This window comes from Sebastes umbrosus, chromosome 7 (genome assembly GCF_015220745.1).
Source record: "Sebastes umbrosus isolate fSebUmb1 chromosome 7, fSebUmb1.pri, whole genome shotgun sequence".
Classification (NCBI taxonomy): domain Eukaryota; kingdom Metazoa; phylum Chordata; class Actinopteri; order Perciformes; family Sebastidae; genus Sebastes; species Sebastes umbrosus.
In genome coordinates this window covers 3,868,125-3,881,815 of record NC_051275.1, presented here as the reverse complement: position 1 = coordinate 3,881,815, position 13,691 = coordinate 3,868,125, and the positions used below count along the sequence as shown (strand labels likewise).

The 13,691-nt window shown below is 40.7% G+C and overlaps 1 protein-coding gene across 1 annotated transcript in view; it reads left to right on the top strand.

Annotated features, from left to right (window-relative positions):
* tenm4 (teneurin transmembrane protein 4) overlaps positions 1 to 13,691 on the top strand; it is a 158,447-nt gene that overhangs the window by 95,291 nt on the left and 49,465 nt on the right. The window contains 4 exon segments of the mRNA XM_037774364.1: positions 2,146 to 2,265; positions 7,937 to 8,198; positions 10,713 to 10,980; positions 11,090 to 11,233. Of these exon segments, the coding sequence (XP_037630292.1) occupies positions 2,146 to 2,265; positions 7,937 to 8,198; positions 10,713 to 10,980; positions 11,090 to 11,233 (794 nt within the window).

Below are 13,691 nucleotides of genomic sequence, written 5' to 3'. Positions count from 1 at the left end.
TTATTTATAACTCTTTTATTAGCGTTAGGCCATTAGTGTCAGAAAATCTCTTGTTTGTTTTCTTCTCAGTGTGCTCTACCCCCTTTTAGCAGCATTATATTTTTGGAGCGCTAAAAATGTACATGGACGTCTACTCATTTTACACTCTTCAGCGTGCTGGGAAACATGCAGGCAGGGGAAGAGAGGGCTTATATTTGCATCAGGGTTTACCCTATAATCAAGTCATTTGAGCAGGTAATGATGTTTTTGTTGCTTCTGCGGTGATGGTACCATTTATTAGCCTCGCTCATTGAAAGTTCTCTCTACTTAAGTCTGGCATGCATTTTTTATTTTTGTCTGAAACACTACTGAGCAGTGTAGTTTCCTCACAATTACACGCCTGATAAAGGGGGAGATTTTCCAAATTTGTGACAGATTTATGCTGCGTGACTGCTGTATTTCTTTGATGCTTTTTTGTGACGATTTTTTCTTACCAAAAGGTTGTTTCGTTAAAAGTCATTTGTTTTCCAGAGCTACACACCAACCTCTGCTGAAACAGGCAGTTTGTTGTGGTAAATTGACAGAACTGTTAAGTATTTCTAGCCCTCTTCATGTCCAAAAAAACATATCTAACAGCAAACTTGATCCACACACTCAATTAGAAGATACAGAAATGTGACATCAATTGGAGAGTAAGTTCAGAACGGCTTGTTCGAATCATGTCAGAATATTTGTGAAGCAGTGAGGGGGGGTATCAGCTTCATGCGTTTAACATAACTTACATGACATCAATGACAAAATCCACCCCAAGACTTGGCTCCACTAAGTCTTGTTATCCATAATAGTCCCTCTTTAAAAAGACATAAACTAGAGATGATTTCCCGCTGAGTTCATTTTTCACCACATGTCCTCACTTTGCCCTCTGCGGATGATGTATGATAAACTGGAGGCTGGCGATATTGTGAAGTCCCTTTCGACTTTGCGAATCCTCTTGGACGAGTGGAATCTCATACGGAGGGGGAAGTTTCTGCAGCGAGCGCTTCACGCTTCCTTTGCTGCTCTTTCTTTCTGTTCTATTTGATGTCAATATTTAAATCATTTGTCTTGACAGCAAGGAATCATCTCCCCATGTGGTTCACAGAGGCAGGAAGGAGATAGTTCCACTTTCACAGCTCCATCTGAAGAAAATGTGGATGATTGCCTCTTCAAACAAGACTCTAAAATAAACTGTTGGCATGAATGATTAATCGTAGACAGCCAGGCCCGGGCTGCCGGGTTAACTTTAGTAGTAATTCTGTGTAAATGCATCCAGATAGATCTTTGGGTATGATGAGCAGTATCTCCTTGCTTGTTTACAGTGCAGTGGTGGACAGCCAAGGTCTTCTGAAGGAGAGCCGGCCTAATTAACATAAAACTGGGTTTCTGGGGACCGTGATAGTGTGGGGTGAATGATCTTGCCTCTGGTAAGGACATGTTGAGGGCAGCTACTAACACACTAGTGTTAATTGTTTCCAGTACGTGGCAGTGTTTAAGACCCAAATGTATTAAAAATAGCCATGGTCTAATGAAGAAGTGGCAGCGAGGCATTTGTTAGGGGACCCATTTTTTTGCAAACGACTACAGAAACGCTGGCTGACCATGAGTTGGGTCTCGCTAATGACACGGGCGGAACTCGATGGGGGGAGACGTGATACAGCAAGGTCTCAACTCATCAGTTCAGTAAGATTAGGAGGTGAATTTGGATGACTTCCAACTATTGATTGGTGGGGACTGATGATCAGATCTAATTTATGCAGCTTTCTGGAGACCTGATGTCAGTCTGGAAATCTGTCAAGGTCTTGATAACCAGCCAAGCAAGTCTTGCAATCTGCAGTCCTATTATTTCCCTCTCTTGCATTCTGTAATGGAAAAGATAAATCCTCTTTTTTTTTTTAATTAGAGCAAAAGCAAAGTAAAGCTTCCTTATCTCATTATCCTCCCATTCTGGAGAGACAAACCCTCCGAGACATCCTGGGAGGTTGTTCTGTTTCTCTTATGGCTGTTTGTTTTTATTGTGTACAGTATTTCCTTTTGATAACATCATACTTATATGTTTTTTTCCACTTTACTGTTCTCGGTGAAAAAAGTATTCCATCATTGTGACTGTGCCGCTCTTTCTCACTGCAGCCATGCTTGTGTCATTCGTGGACAAGTGGTGACCTCAGATGGAACACCACTGGTTGGCGTCAACATCAGTTTCATCAACAACCCGTCCTACGGTTACACAATCACCCGGCAGGATGGAAGGTAAGAGCTCTCTTCCTTATACAGACACACACACACACACACACACACACACACACACACACACACGCACACACGCACACACACACACACACACACACACACAGAAACAAGGGTGTAATGCAAACGCCACTTACCGCTGCCTAAATGTGCTGTACAGAGATGTGACAATGATATTTATATTATTATCAAATAGCGTTGTTTAGCCGTGCTGAATTCTAATGATGTGAAGGAAGAAACACAGTTGCCACTGCAAACTGTGCCTCCATTGATCTGCTTTGTGCTTTCATTTGGTCCAATTTTGGAGTTCTCGGCTCAATTCCCAGAGAAATCAAACAAAGCCCTTCTGGTACACTCATAAGTTATGCTTCAGTAGCAGCAGGGAGGGGAAAGAATAAAATATGCCAATTCAAAGCAGCTCACTGGGGCTACGCAACATAGTGCAGATGGACGTTATTTATTTGACAAAGGAAGATTTAGAGATTTAAGTGAGACGTTTAAGTTTAGGCCACCGACCTGCAATTAATTTCCTCTCTTGTTGTAGCTTAATAATACTATTTTTTGCCATAGATGTCTTGGGTGAAAAAAATAAACCTTAATTAGAAGTGTGGTTCTTTTCAATGTATGTCTATAAATTAATCAGGGCTGTCAGAGTTAACGTGATAATAAAGCGAAATTAGTTTTAACGTCACTAATTTCTTTAACACATTAACGCAACTTGCGATAATTAATTAACCTTTTAAATATCTGACAGGCCGTCGATCTTTTGGAGGTTGAGGAGTGAAGATAAACTAGAAAAACCTCAGGAATTCATTGGTACCAACCATGTCATACTAGCTAAATAACGCTCCAAACTTGTGCTAAATTTTGGCGAGGAAAAACTGACATGGCACATTTCCAAAGGGGTCCCTTGACCTCTGACCTCCAGATATGTGAATGAAAATGGGTTCTATGGGTACCCACGAGTCTCCCCTTTACAGACATGACCACTTAATAATAATAATAATAATAATAATCACATGCAGTTTGGGGCAAGTCATAGTCAAGTCAGCACACTGACACACTGACAGCTGTTGTTACCTGTTGGGCTGCAGTTTGCCATTGTTATGATTTGAGCATATTTTGTATGCTAAATGCAGTACCTGTGAGGGTTTCTGGACAATATCTGTTGTTGTTTTGTGTTGTTAATTGATTTCCAATAATAAATATATACATACATTTGCATAATGCAACATATTTGCCCACTCCCATGTTGATAAGAGTATTACATACTTGACAAATCTCCCTTTAAGGTACATTTTGAACAATATATTATATAATATATTTTATATATTATATAATATAATATAACAAAATATTTAAATCATTATTAATTGATTGTCCATAATTAATTGCGATTTACATATTTTTTATGTATTGACAGCCCTTAAAATAATGCAAACAAATGCACAAACTGACATAGATCTTTACCACTATCTTCCTCAGACAACTCCACATATCCTCTGCCTCTACAAGATATAGAAACTCTTTGTCTCTTTTAGCTTCTTGGTGTTTCAGTACAGTACCACTAGAAGCTCTTTGGAGAACGTGGCGAAGTGTTAATGAAACAAGTGGAAAGAGTTCTCCGCTTGGCTTTCTTTGAGCGACTCTATGCCAGCTGCTTTGGCACCAGTAGCGTTTCTCAGAGAAATCCAGACAAAAACCTCCGACTGGTTTTCGACGTGCTTCTTGGAGTGAAAAAAGAAAAGGCCTGAGAGAAAAACTTTGGGTAACATTGTCTCTGTAATTTCAGTTCTTTTCTGAAAACGTTTTTTTTAGATAAGATTGCACACGCACACAACCTGTGTATCTCTTATAAGAGTCAGTGTTCGTAAGGTCTTGTGGCAAACCAAGCCTCTCTATCACAGCACAGCATGAATTGGTGTTTGCTCTCCAAGCCCCACTTCCTCCTGACACTTTTATCAGTCAGTGGCACTCTAAAGGCCCACATCGTTGCCGCGGGTTTGATCTTGATCATTTCTTGCTTCTTCTCATTTCTTCCGTCTTCTTGACAGTCTCCTTCTTTTTTCCTCGTTTTACAAAAATCTCTCATCTCCTCCTCATCATCTTCACCTTCCTCATCTGCTCTCCATCCCTTCACGCTATCCCTCCTCTCTAATCTCACTGGCCTTAAGCCTTTCCTTTCTGGGCACTACCCTCTCACTTATTTCCTGTACTTTTCCTTGAGCCCAGGTCTCATGTCCTTTCCACTGCTCTGGCTTCCCCTCATCTCTATCCTTTCCCCATATATGCGTGTCCCATTTTTCCTTATGCACCACTCCGTTTTTCCTTCGCAAAGCTCTAGACTCTTTTCTCCCTCCTAGTATATGTGTAAACACTACTCCATCTCCCAGGTTCCCCCTGTAAACATGCCGGGTCTCCTGCAACTCCCCTGCAATCACTGTAAACTGGCTCAGTGCAGCGTGAAATCAGAAATGCACCTGTTCAGCCACTTAGAAATGGGAAAGCTGTCTCAACTCATTTTTATGATGTGTTCTTTATTGTCCAAGGGCTTAGGTTTTAAATTACCTTTTCCACTATCTGGAAAAGTTTTCTGGCCTAAACAAAAGAGGTTAGTTTAGTTTCTTTACAGCTGTGTAGCCATTTTCTGACTGGCTGAGCATTGAGACACACCTGTTCCCTTTAATGCTTTTTCTCCAATAATGAGAAGAATGCTGACCAGCTTACTACATTATTACGTGCTTGGGAGGAGCTCTATAGGAGCCATGATATTTATGGGAAATTGGTACTTAAAGTGGAAAAAATAGTGCCAGTAATCCCCTTATTCACATGTTGGCGTGTGTATCAGCCGGTATCAGCAATCACTTGCAATTTATTCCTATTTCTTCATTATTTCTTCAAGCATGTTACACTGTGTCAGTCGTAATCTGTTGTGATTTTATTTCTATATTATTATACTTAGCCTATACATCTTGTAGTGTTAAGGTGGTGTGTTTAGTGTTAATAGTTAAAGTGCTTTCCTGTGTTATTTGTAGCCTATAGTCGGGCATCACTCAGGTTTTAGGAGCAGCTACCCACTCAGGATGCTCCTACATATTATGCAGCAAGATAAAGAGACACATTCTGAATTTCAACAGTGAATAAAAGATACTAGGATATATTGGGTTTAGGGCTCCTCCCCCCAAGAACATTTGAGTTTTTTTTTACTTAATACTATGCAATTTGACATCATTTTTGACAATTATTATTATTAGTTAAATGATTATTTTATTATTTACACATATCACAATCTTTGAACGAGCATTTAGTTCTTCTGGAAATGTTTGTTTTTCCCTGAAAGAGCCGATTCAGAAAAAAATTAAATAATGTTTCAATAATTATATTTGTTCACAAATTAAAAAAAGTTATGACAAACAGTTAAATAATTATTTTACAAAAAGGACGCGAACATTGTATTGATAGATTACAACACCCTCATTATCATCACCCGTCCCCCCGTCGGCATGCTCTCTACAATTTTGTTTATGTTCATACTACTACTACTATTACTTCTACTTCTACTACTACTATCACTACTACTATTACTACTACTACTACTATTACTATGTTCATAATGGCTTATGAGGTGCAGCGCAAATACGCTGGTGCTTGTTATGTTTTGCCATTATGCATCTCCCAGAGAATCTGATATGGAAAGGGCAGAAAAGAGTACCGGCAGCTTGTGAGAAGTGCCGATGCGCAAGAAAGAGTCATGGTACGCCAAGGAATAAAATGTAGAAGTGCTCGTACTGCGTACCAGTGAGTACCGGCCCCCTTCGAGCACTGTAGGAAATCCGGTGTGCACTTGACTACTTCTATACTAGTGCCCCAAGATGGCACTGTATAATGGCCACATCCCATGTGTACTTACAATTATTATTGTAATTACTGTTATTTATTCTTTATATTTTGGTGGTAGATTTTTTTCTTGTATACACACGGCAACCTTGCCAAAGAGGACGACGATGTGTTATTACGTGTAAATACAGTTTATAAATGAATGCGGACATGCTGTAGTTGATCCCACACTAGTGAATGTGGCCCTAGCTGAGGTCCTAAAGGGTGAGGAACTGATACTAGTGTACTTTCACTCACTTCAAGCGTACATAAAGTGCCTAGCTCACCTTTACAGGCATCTATACAGTCCTTGTTCACTCGTGCTAAACTTGCATGTCCTTGCTTCACTTTAACACACCGTCCAGCTCATTATAAGTACACATTGGCTGAGAAATGAATGCATATCATTTGTATGAGGCACGCCAAGTTCATTGGCAGGGTTAACTCTGAGCCTGATGCATTCCCCGAGGGCACAAGCAAGCAAGGCTGTTGTAGGTAGCTTAATAAGTTTTGTCACATGGCTTAAGGCTGTTGTCATGATTGATAACAGCCAGTGAATCCCTTCATCGATTGGCCACGCTGCCCATGGGTATCTGTCCAGAAGTGTTTTTAGCGTGCGTAGCCTCAGCCCTGCCAGGTGTCATGCAGGCTGCAGCCGTATGGCTGCTGACGGATCACGTCAGCACAAGGGTACGACTATCACAGCCCCCATCAGCTCTGCAGCCTCTGCAATACTGGACAAACTCGCACCCGGCCAAGGGCAAAACACCAAGGGCGGGATTAACTTCTGTTTATTGCCACAGCCAATCAGATGTTTAGCAGATAGGGAAGTTAGCAGATCATTTATGTTAGTAGTTTAAACCAAGAGGGAGGTTACCTAGTTTAGAGGCCACTATTTCCGACCTGCTTCTTTACCTGTAATTTGGAAAAAGATGCTTCCCGTGTGAGGATGAGGCGCTGTCCCAGGGGCTCGGAGGTGACCAGGTGCTAATTGGCTTTAAAGAGAAGTGACAAGAGCTGCAGAAATCCAGTGCAGGTGCAGCCATGCTGTTGTCACCATGCAGCAGTTAGAAATGATGAAATTGCCAGAGTGCAGCCTGTTTACTGAGACCCACTCAGGTCAGACCAGAGGCAGAGGCCCTTAAATGCAACAGTAGATGGGATTGCATTGCAGGGCTTTTAGACTGATGTTAGAGTGGACAGCCTTCATCTTAGGGATCGATAGAGAAGTGGCGGCTGCCTCCATCCTGCAGCACAAATCTCTCTCTCTCTCTCTCTCTCTCTCGCTCTCGCTCTCGCTCTCACTCTCTCTCACACACATATAAATGTGAGCACAGGAGCAGTACATTACACACGCATGGGGGTGAAACAGTTACGCCTGAACTTACAGCATGCATCTACTATTTTCCATTGTTCAAATAAAATCTACAGATTATGACATTAATTAAGATACGTGCTTTTAACATTGTGATTAATCATCCTTTTTTATATTTTCAGCCTGTGTGTGCCTGAAAGATAATGCTAAATAGTGAAACAGCATTCTTTCTTCACAGCCTTCATTTAATAAAACGTGTAATTTATTACTGTTTGATCTATTTTAACAACACTTAATTAGAAAATAGTCATTATATTCCCAGTAAATTGTTGCATGGTTTAATCCTCAACACACAACAGATTACATGCATGGCTAATGAGAATTTTCACAGTATTTATTTGTAAAAACATATAATCCATCTCCAGTGTACGGTATGTGAATCAACATTCATCCTCTCTGACATTGTGCACGTCTATGTTCCAGTTTTGACTTGGTGACCAATGGGGGCATAGCCATCGCCCTGCACTTTGAGCGCGCTCCATTCATCACCCAGGAGCACACTCTCTGGTTGCCATGGGGACGCTTCTATGTCATGGATACCATTGTCATGCGGCACGAGGAGAACGACATCCCGAGCTGTGACCTCAGCAGCTTCAACAGGCCCGGTCCCGTGGTGTCCCCGGCGCCGCTCACCGCATTCGCCGGCTCATGCGCTGAAAGGCGGACCGTCGTACCCGAGATCCAGGTGACCGCCCCGCACCCCCCACCCTGTTCACTACCCTGCGGGGTTGTGATCTACATGGGTTTCTCCTCCAGATGATTCATGCCGCACATCTGGAGGAGACCCTGACGACTATTTATCAAGTGCAAGCGTAATAGTAACTCTGGCTCATGGCAGTGCTGTGATTTTATCTCTCTAGTGTAATTGGTCTGTGGAACTTGGCCGATTTACAATGTGCATTGTACTGTCTCACTGCAGAGCGATGATGATTACCTCGCACACAGAAAACAGCCTGGACATTTTTAATTTCTCCTGGGTTGTAGTGGGCTCCTCGATTAAGCATACAAGTACCACTGGACAGGATTTACTATTACAGTGGAAAACGCTTATAATGATCACGAAAACAAAATGGACCAAAAAGCTTGGGATAAAAACATTCCTATACGAGGGATGCACCGATTATGGACTGATACTGATGTCACATTGAAGCCAATTACGATGTTTTTATTTTGTTGTGATTTATTTCCCCTTTGGTGTCAGGCAAACAGACATCTTCATTATAAAAAAATAACTGAACTGTCTTCCCTCTTAAAGTCATTCAGTTCATTTATATCTTGAATGAGCACAAATTAAATCTTCCAAATTTATGAAACTATTATATAACCTTTGTTATAACCTTTGTAAATAACTGCTTAAAAAGTCCCTTAGGCCTGTGTATACAACTACCTACTCAATGAGAGGAATTTATTTTTTAGTACTTACATATGCCAACAAAAACATTAAATGTAAATTAAATGTAGTTAAATCATCAGCTAACAACACAACATTGAGCCGGCACAAAACAAATGCAACACACAAACTCCGGCCACTGCCATCGGTGGATGTTATCTTATTTGCCGATAGGCCGATTGCAGTGAACGAGGCGAAAATCAGCCGATATCGATAAATCGATGCATCCCTATCCTATACGATTGCTGTTTAAACAATGTGCTTATAGTCATCAATATCAATTTAAACTACTTTTTTTTTTTACTTTACTCCCATGATACTTTGCCTCCCGGTAACTCGTCTGCTTCTTGCGGGCTACCTGAGGCCGGTGCTGTGTGCACATTGAAATCAGGATGGGAAGAAGAAAGTAATTTCCTCTCAATAAAAAACATAAGTCTCCTCGAAGCAATGAGAAACAATCGTGGCTGCTAGTGATGGAGACAGAAAACAAATGCGGACAGGGAAAGCACCGGTGGTTAAAGCGGCGTTTGAAACAGCTGTGCTGTATTTTGAAACAGTAAATCAAATTCCGTAAATAGAAAAGCTGCCCCCTTTCATTACTTTATATTCATGTACGAAATGTCAGTTGTCACAAATTAAGTTAATTAGATGGTAATCTGCATGAGAAATAAAGAAAAAGAATAATAATAATAATCATCCACTCATAAAGATCAATTTGACCCAGAGAGATGTGATCACTATAGGAGGTTTCCACTGACTGTATATTTCATAACTGTACAATATTTTGATATCTCTCTATATGTGTCTTGTTTGTGCAAGCACACACGTGCACGGTCTGGTGTGTGCGCAGGTGAATGTGTGTCTACTGTATGTCTAGCAGGCATCTCTGTGCCCTTCTCTAATTACTTTGTCTCCGACTTTGCTTCACAAGATTTATGGCATATCAGTGAATTTAGTAGGCAGTCCTGTCTATTTATAGCAGCATTGTCTTTGCTATTCCTTGAGCTGTAAGAGATCGCCATACGGGGACATCATTCCAATTTACACTTGTCTTTAAAATCAGGGAATTCTGATCAATTACCCGGGCATGGTTTCACACAAAGACACATCATAAGTGACGTGTCGCTCTGACCGTGTCGCTCCGGGTAGCTGTTTTAGTTGTTACTTTACATCTTGTTCTGTGCCGTGGAGACGGGCGACGAGAGGTCATTTAATTAGAGCAGAGAGGAGTTGGTCAAGCAAACCAGTGCTGTCGACCCCTTGATCCTAAATACGAACACCGTACAGTGAGTGCTGGCCTACTATTGTATCATCAAGAGGTTACAGGTCTGACCTCAGTGGAAACTCCCAAGGCCACAACACACTGTCTCTTACTAAACCAACTTTTATTGCTCTGTATATAATCGGACTGTGCCAGCTCTGAGTCCAAGGGCACTGTTGTGATGCCACTGTCATATGAATGGCAGGGAAGACTATTGTTCTATTATTAATTCAATTATGAAAATACTCCCTGGAGTACATAATGAAGAAATCCTCCACTGGATTCCCTGTAACACATGAATATAATTGTCTTCTAATTGATGTCTTTAATCTTCCCATGGGTCAATATATTTGGTTGGAGGCAAGACTGAAAAATATGTGACAAATGTTGTAGTGGCCACTGACCAAAGAAATGACAAATTGATAATCTGTGCGAGATAAAGTTATTAATCCGACCTTAAACACTTTAGAATTTACAATTCCTGTCAGGTAGCTTATGGATTTATGTTTGCTTTTTGTAAATTATAAGCTTTCTTTTTTTGTCCATAGTCTCTGCAGGAGGAAGTGCCCATACCAGGGACGGATATGAACCTCGGCTACTTAAGCAGCAGGACTCCGGGTTATAAGTCAATACTGAGGGTGACCCTCAGCCACTCCACAATCCCTTTCAACTTGATGAAGGTTCACCTCATGGTGGCTGTGGAGGGCCGGCTGTTCAGGAAGTGGTTTCCTGCAGCCCCAAACCTCTCGTATGACTTTGTGTGGGACAAGGCTGATGTCTACAGCCAGAAGGTCTACGGTTTGTCTGAAGCTTTTGGTGAGTGGTCAAGTCTCATATATGTTGCGTATTTTAGTTTTTTTTTTTTTTTTTATCCAGAACGTGTGTGGTTGACTAATGCTACTTTTATCTTTGCTTCTTTTCCTAGTATCTGTGGGTTTTGAGTACGAGTCATGTCCAGACCTCATTCTGTGGGAGAAGAGGACTGCTGTTCTACAGGGCTACGAAACCACTGCCTCCAAACTGGGAGGATGGACTATCGACAAGCACCATGCTTTAAATATCCAGAGTGGTGAGTCAACTACTAATCCCATTTTAAATTCCTCTTCTCCTACTCAAAAGATGATTTTATGCTAAAATAAATCTTAATGTTAACAACCTATCTATTAGGCGTGAGAAAAAAATTGATTCGCCTATGTATTGCGTTTTTTTTTTTTTTTTAGCAATTTATGTTAGTGATTAAAAAGAAGCTAGCATAATACAGATCACTTCAGTACATTATTATTTATTTTTTTATCATTATTTATTTATTTATTTGCATATATATAAAACTGCACAAAATCCAGTCAAAAAAAAAAAAAGAAATGAGTCAGGAGAGGTCAAGAAGCCACAGGCTGATACAAAGGACCTCCGATCAACCCCAGGAGAAAAAACTATAACAAAAAAGGAATAAAGATCTAAACTAACATCATTTTAAAAATACAACAAAACTTAAACAACAACAAGAAGCACACAAAATGTGCAGAATAACCCTAACCAAACAGTGGAAAACAATCCAATAAAAACAATGAAATACATACAGAAAACAGTACAGAAAAAAAGAAAATACATCTAAACATATCAAAAGATAATTAGACATCATGAATTAAATGTGATGATAATTTCCTTTTAAAATGTTCTAAGGATAACAAGCTCTTGATGACATGTATTTTGGTGTTCCATATTTGTACATCACGATATCTGAGGGAGTAATGGCCATGTTTTGTTTTGTAAAAAGACAGGTGAAGATGATTAACCTGTCTAGTATTATGTGAATGAATTTGAGAATTAGATTTAAAGAAGTTGCTAAACGATGATGGTAAAGAAGAAGGCAAGAACATATATTTATATATAAACACACATATCTGATGAATATTTATGTCGTAAACTGAAAGAGTGTTCAGTTTCCTGAACAGTGGAACAGAGGCCTCCCTAGAGTTTGACAAAGTTGCCAATATCATTAAAATTACAAACTAATAACAATTATTTAATTTGATCGGAAACAATCATCTAATTTAAGTAGCCAGGTTGTTTTTGTTTTATGAAATGAAATCTCATTAGGACTCACTAATAGACCTGTCATTTGTTAAGATGGAAACATTTTGCGGTGTAAGTCTTCAGTTTGCCGCTCCCTATCGTATTTTACACACATCATTCTGCATGTGCCCAAGACTGCAGCTAAGTACCACCATGTCCACCCGGTGTCTTAGATGATGCTTTTAGTGTAACATTGAATTGTCCTCTCCATCTGTTGCGTTTTTAGGCTTTTTTTTTTTTTCTTCAATTCACCGGTGTCACACAGCCTGCCACAGATCAATCTGACTTTTTTATTACTGCTGTCCATTTTTAGGTGAGGGGGGTCAATTTTCTTATTGCCAGCAAATTACTCCTGAAAGGCAGAAGTGGGAATGAAGAGAGAAAAACTTAGGGGCAGCAGCACCTGTCACTGGCTCGGCTTCACAGTCTGTTTGTGTCTGGCAGGGCTCATCAGAGGAGATGAGGCATACTTATATGAAAAGTGCTCAGGAAGGTGGCATTTTGATCTGTCACACTAAACCTGCTGAGTCTCAATGTGCTGTCCGGAGGACGGAGAGAGCTGCTACTTGCCCCTCCACCACCATCACCACCTCCACTGCCAGTTCCTCCACCCCACCCCACCCCCCCTTTTGGCACCTCCATGTCTTGTTCATGCCCAGCATTTTTAGAATCATCCCTAATTTAATTGCTGTCAGTCTGCTACTCCCAGCAGCAGCAGCCCCTGATATTAAATCAAGTCCCAGGAAGGAGATGCTTGGCTGATCTTTTCTGATAGACCAAATGTTGTGCTGCTCAGAGAACTCAGGTCACCAAGTACCATCAGAAGCAGAAAAAACTACCGCAGACATGCAGATGCTGAATTTCAAATATGATTACATTGATTGGGCGGCAGGAACATCTTTACATTAACATATTTGAACATTTTCCAAGAGTAGATTGGCAACACTAATGGAGACATTGTGTGTATGTGCGTGTGCATGCCTGAATGCCTGCACATGAACTGCACTCATACGGCTTTTTATTCATGTGCAAAGCCGGTGGAGTCGAAACGGCAGGCACAATGCCATTTTTAATCGGGGCAAGTCAATTTTTTTGCGATTGTGCCTGTGTGGTAATTTTCTAGCTCCGAGAGATTTCCACTTGTGCCAAGGGCTTTTTGGTCCTCATTTTGGCGTGAAATTGCGCCTGTGTTTCCATCCGCTAAGACCACCTCTTATTGCAAACACGGGCACACAGAGCAATTTTCATGGCTTCAGTCGGCGGAGGTGCACACACAGACCTATTCAAAATCACATCAGATTATTGTCTGTGTGTTGACTTTCTCTTTTTATTTTCTCTTTTTATAAATTTTCATCTAATATACTTCTTGAACTGCAATAAGCGATCTTGAGCCACTAGGAGACGGGGACTCGCAGCATCACAGCGCTAGAATAGTTCTCATCAGTAACGTGCAG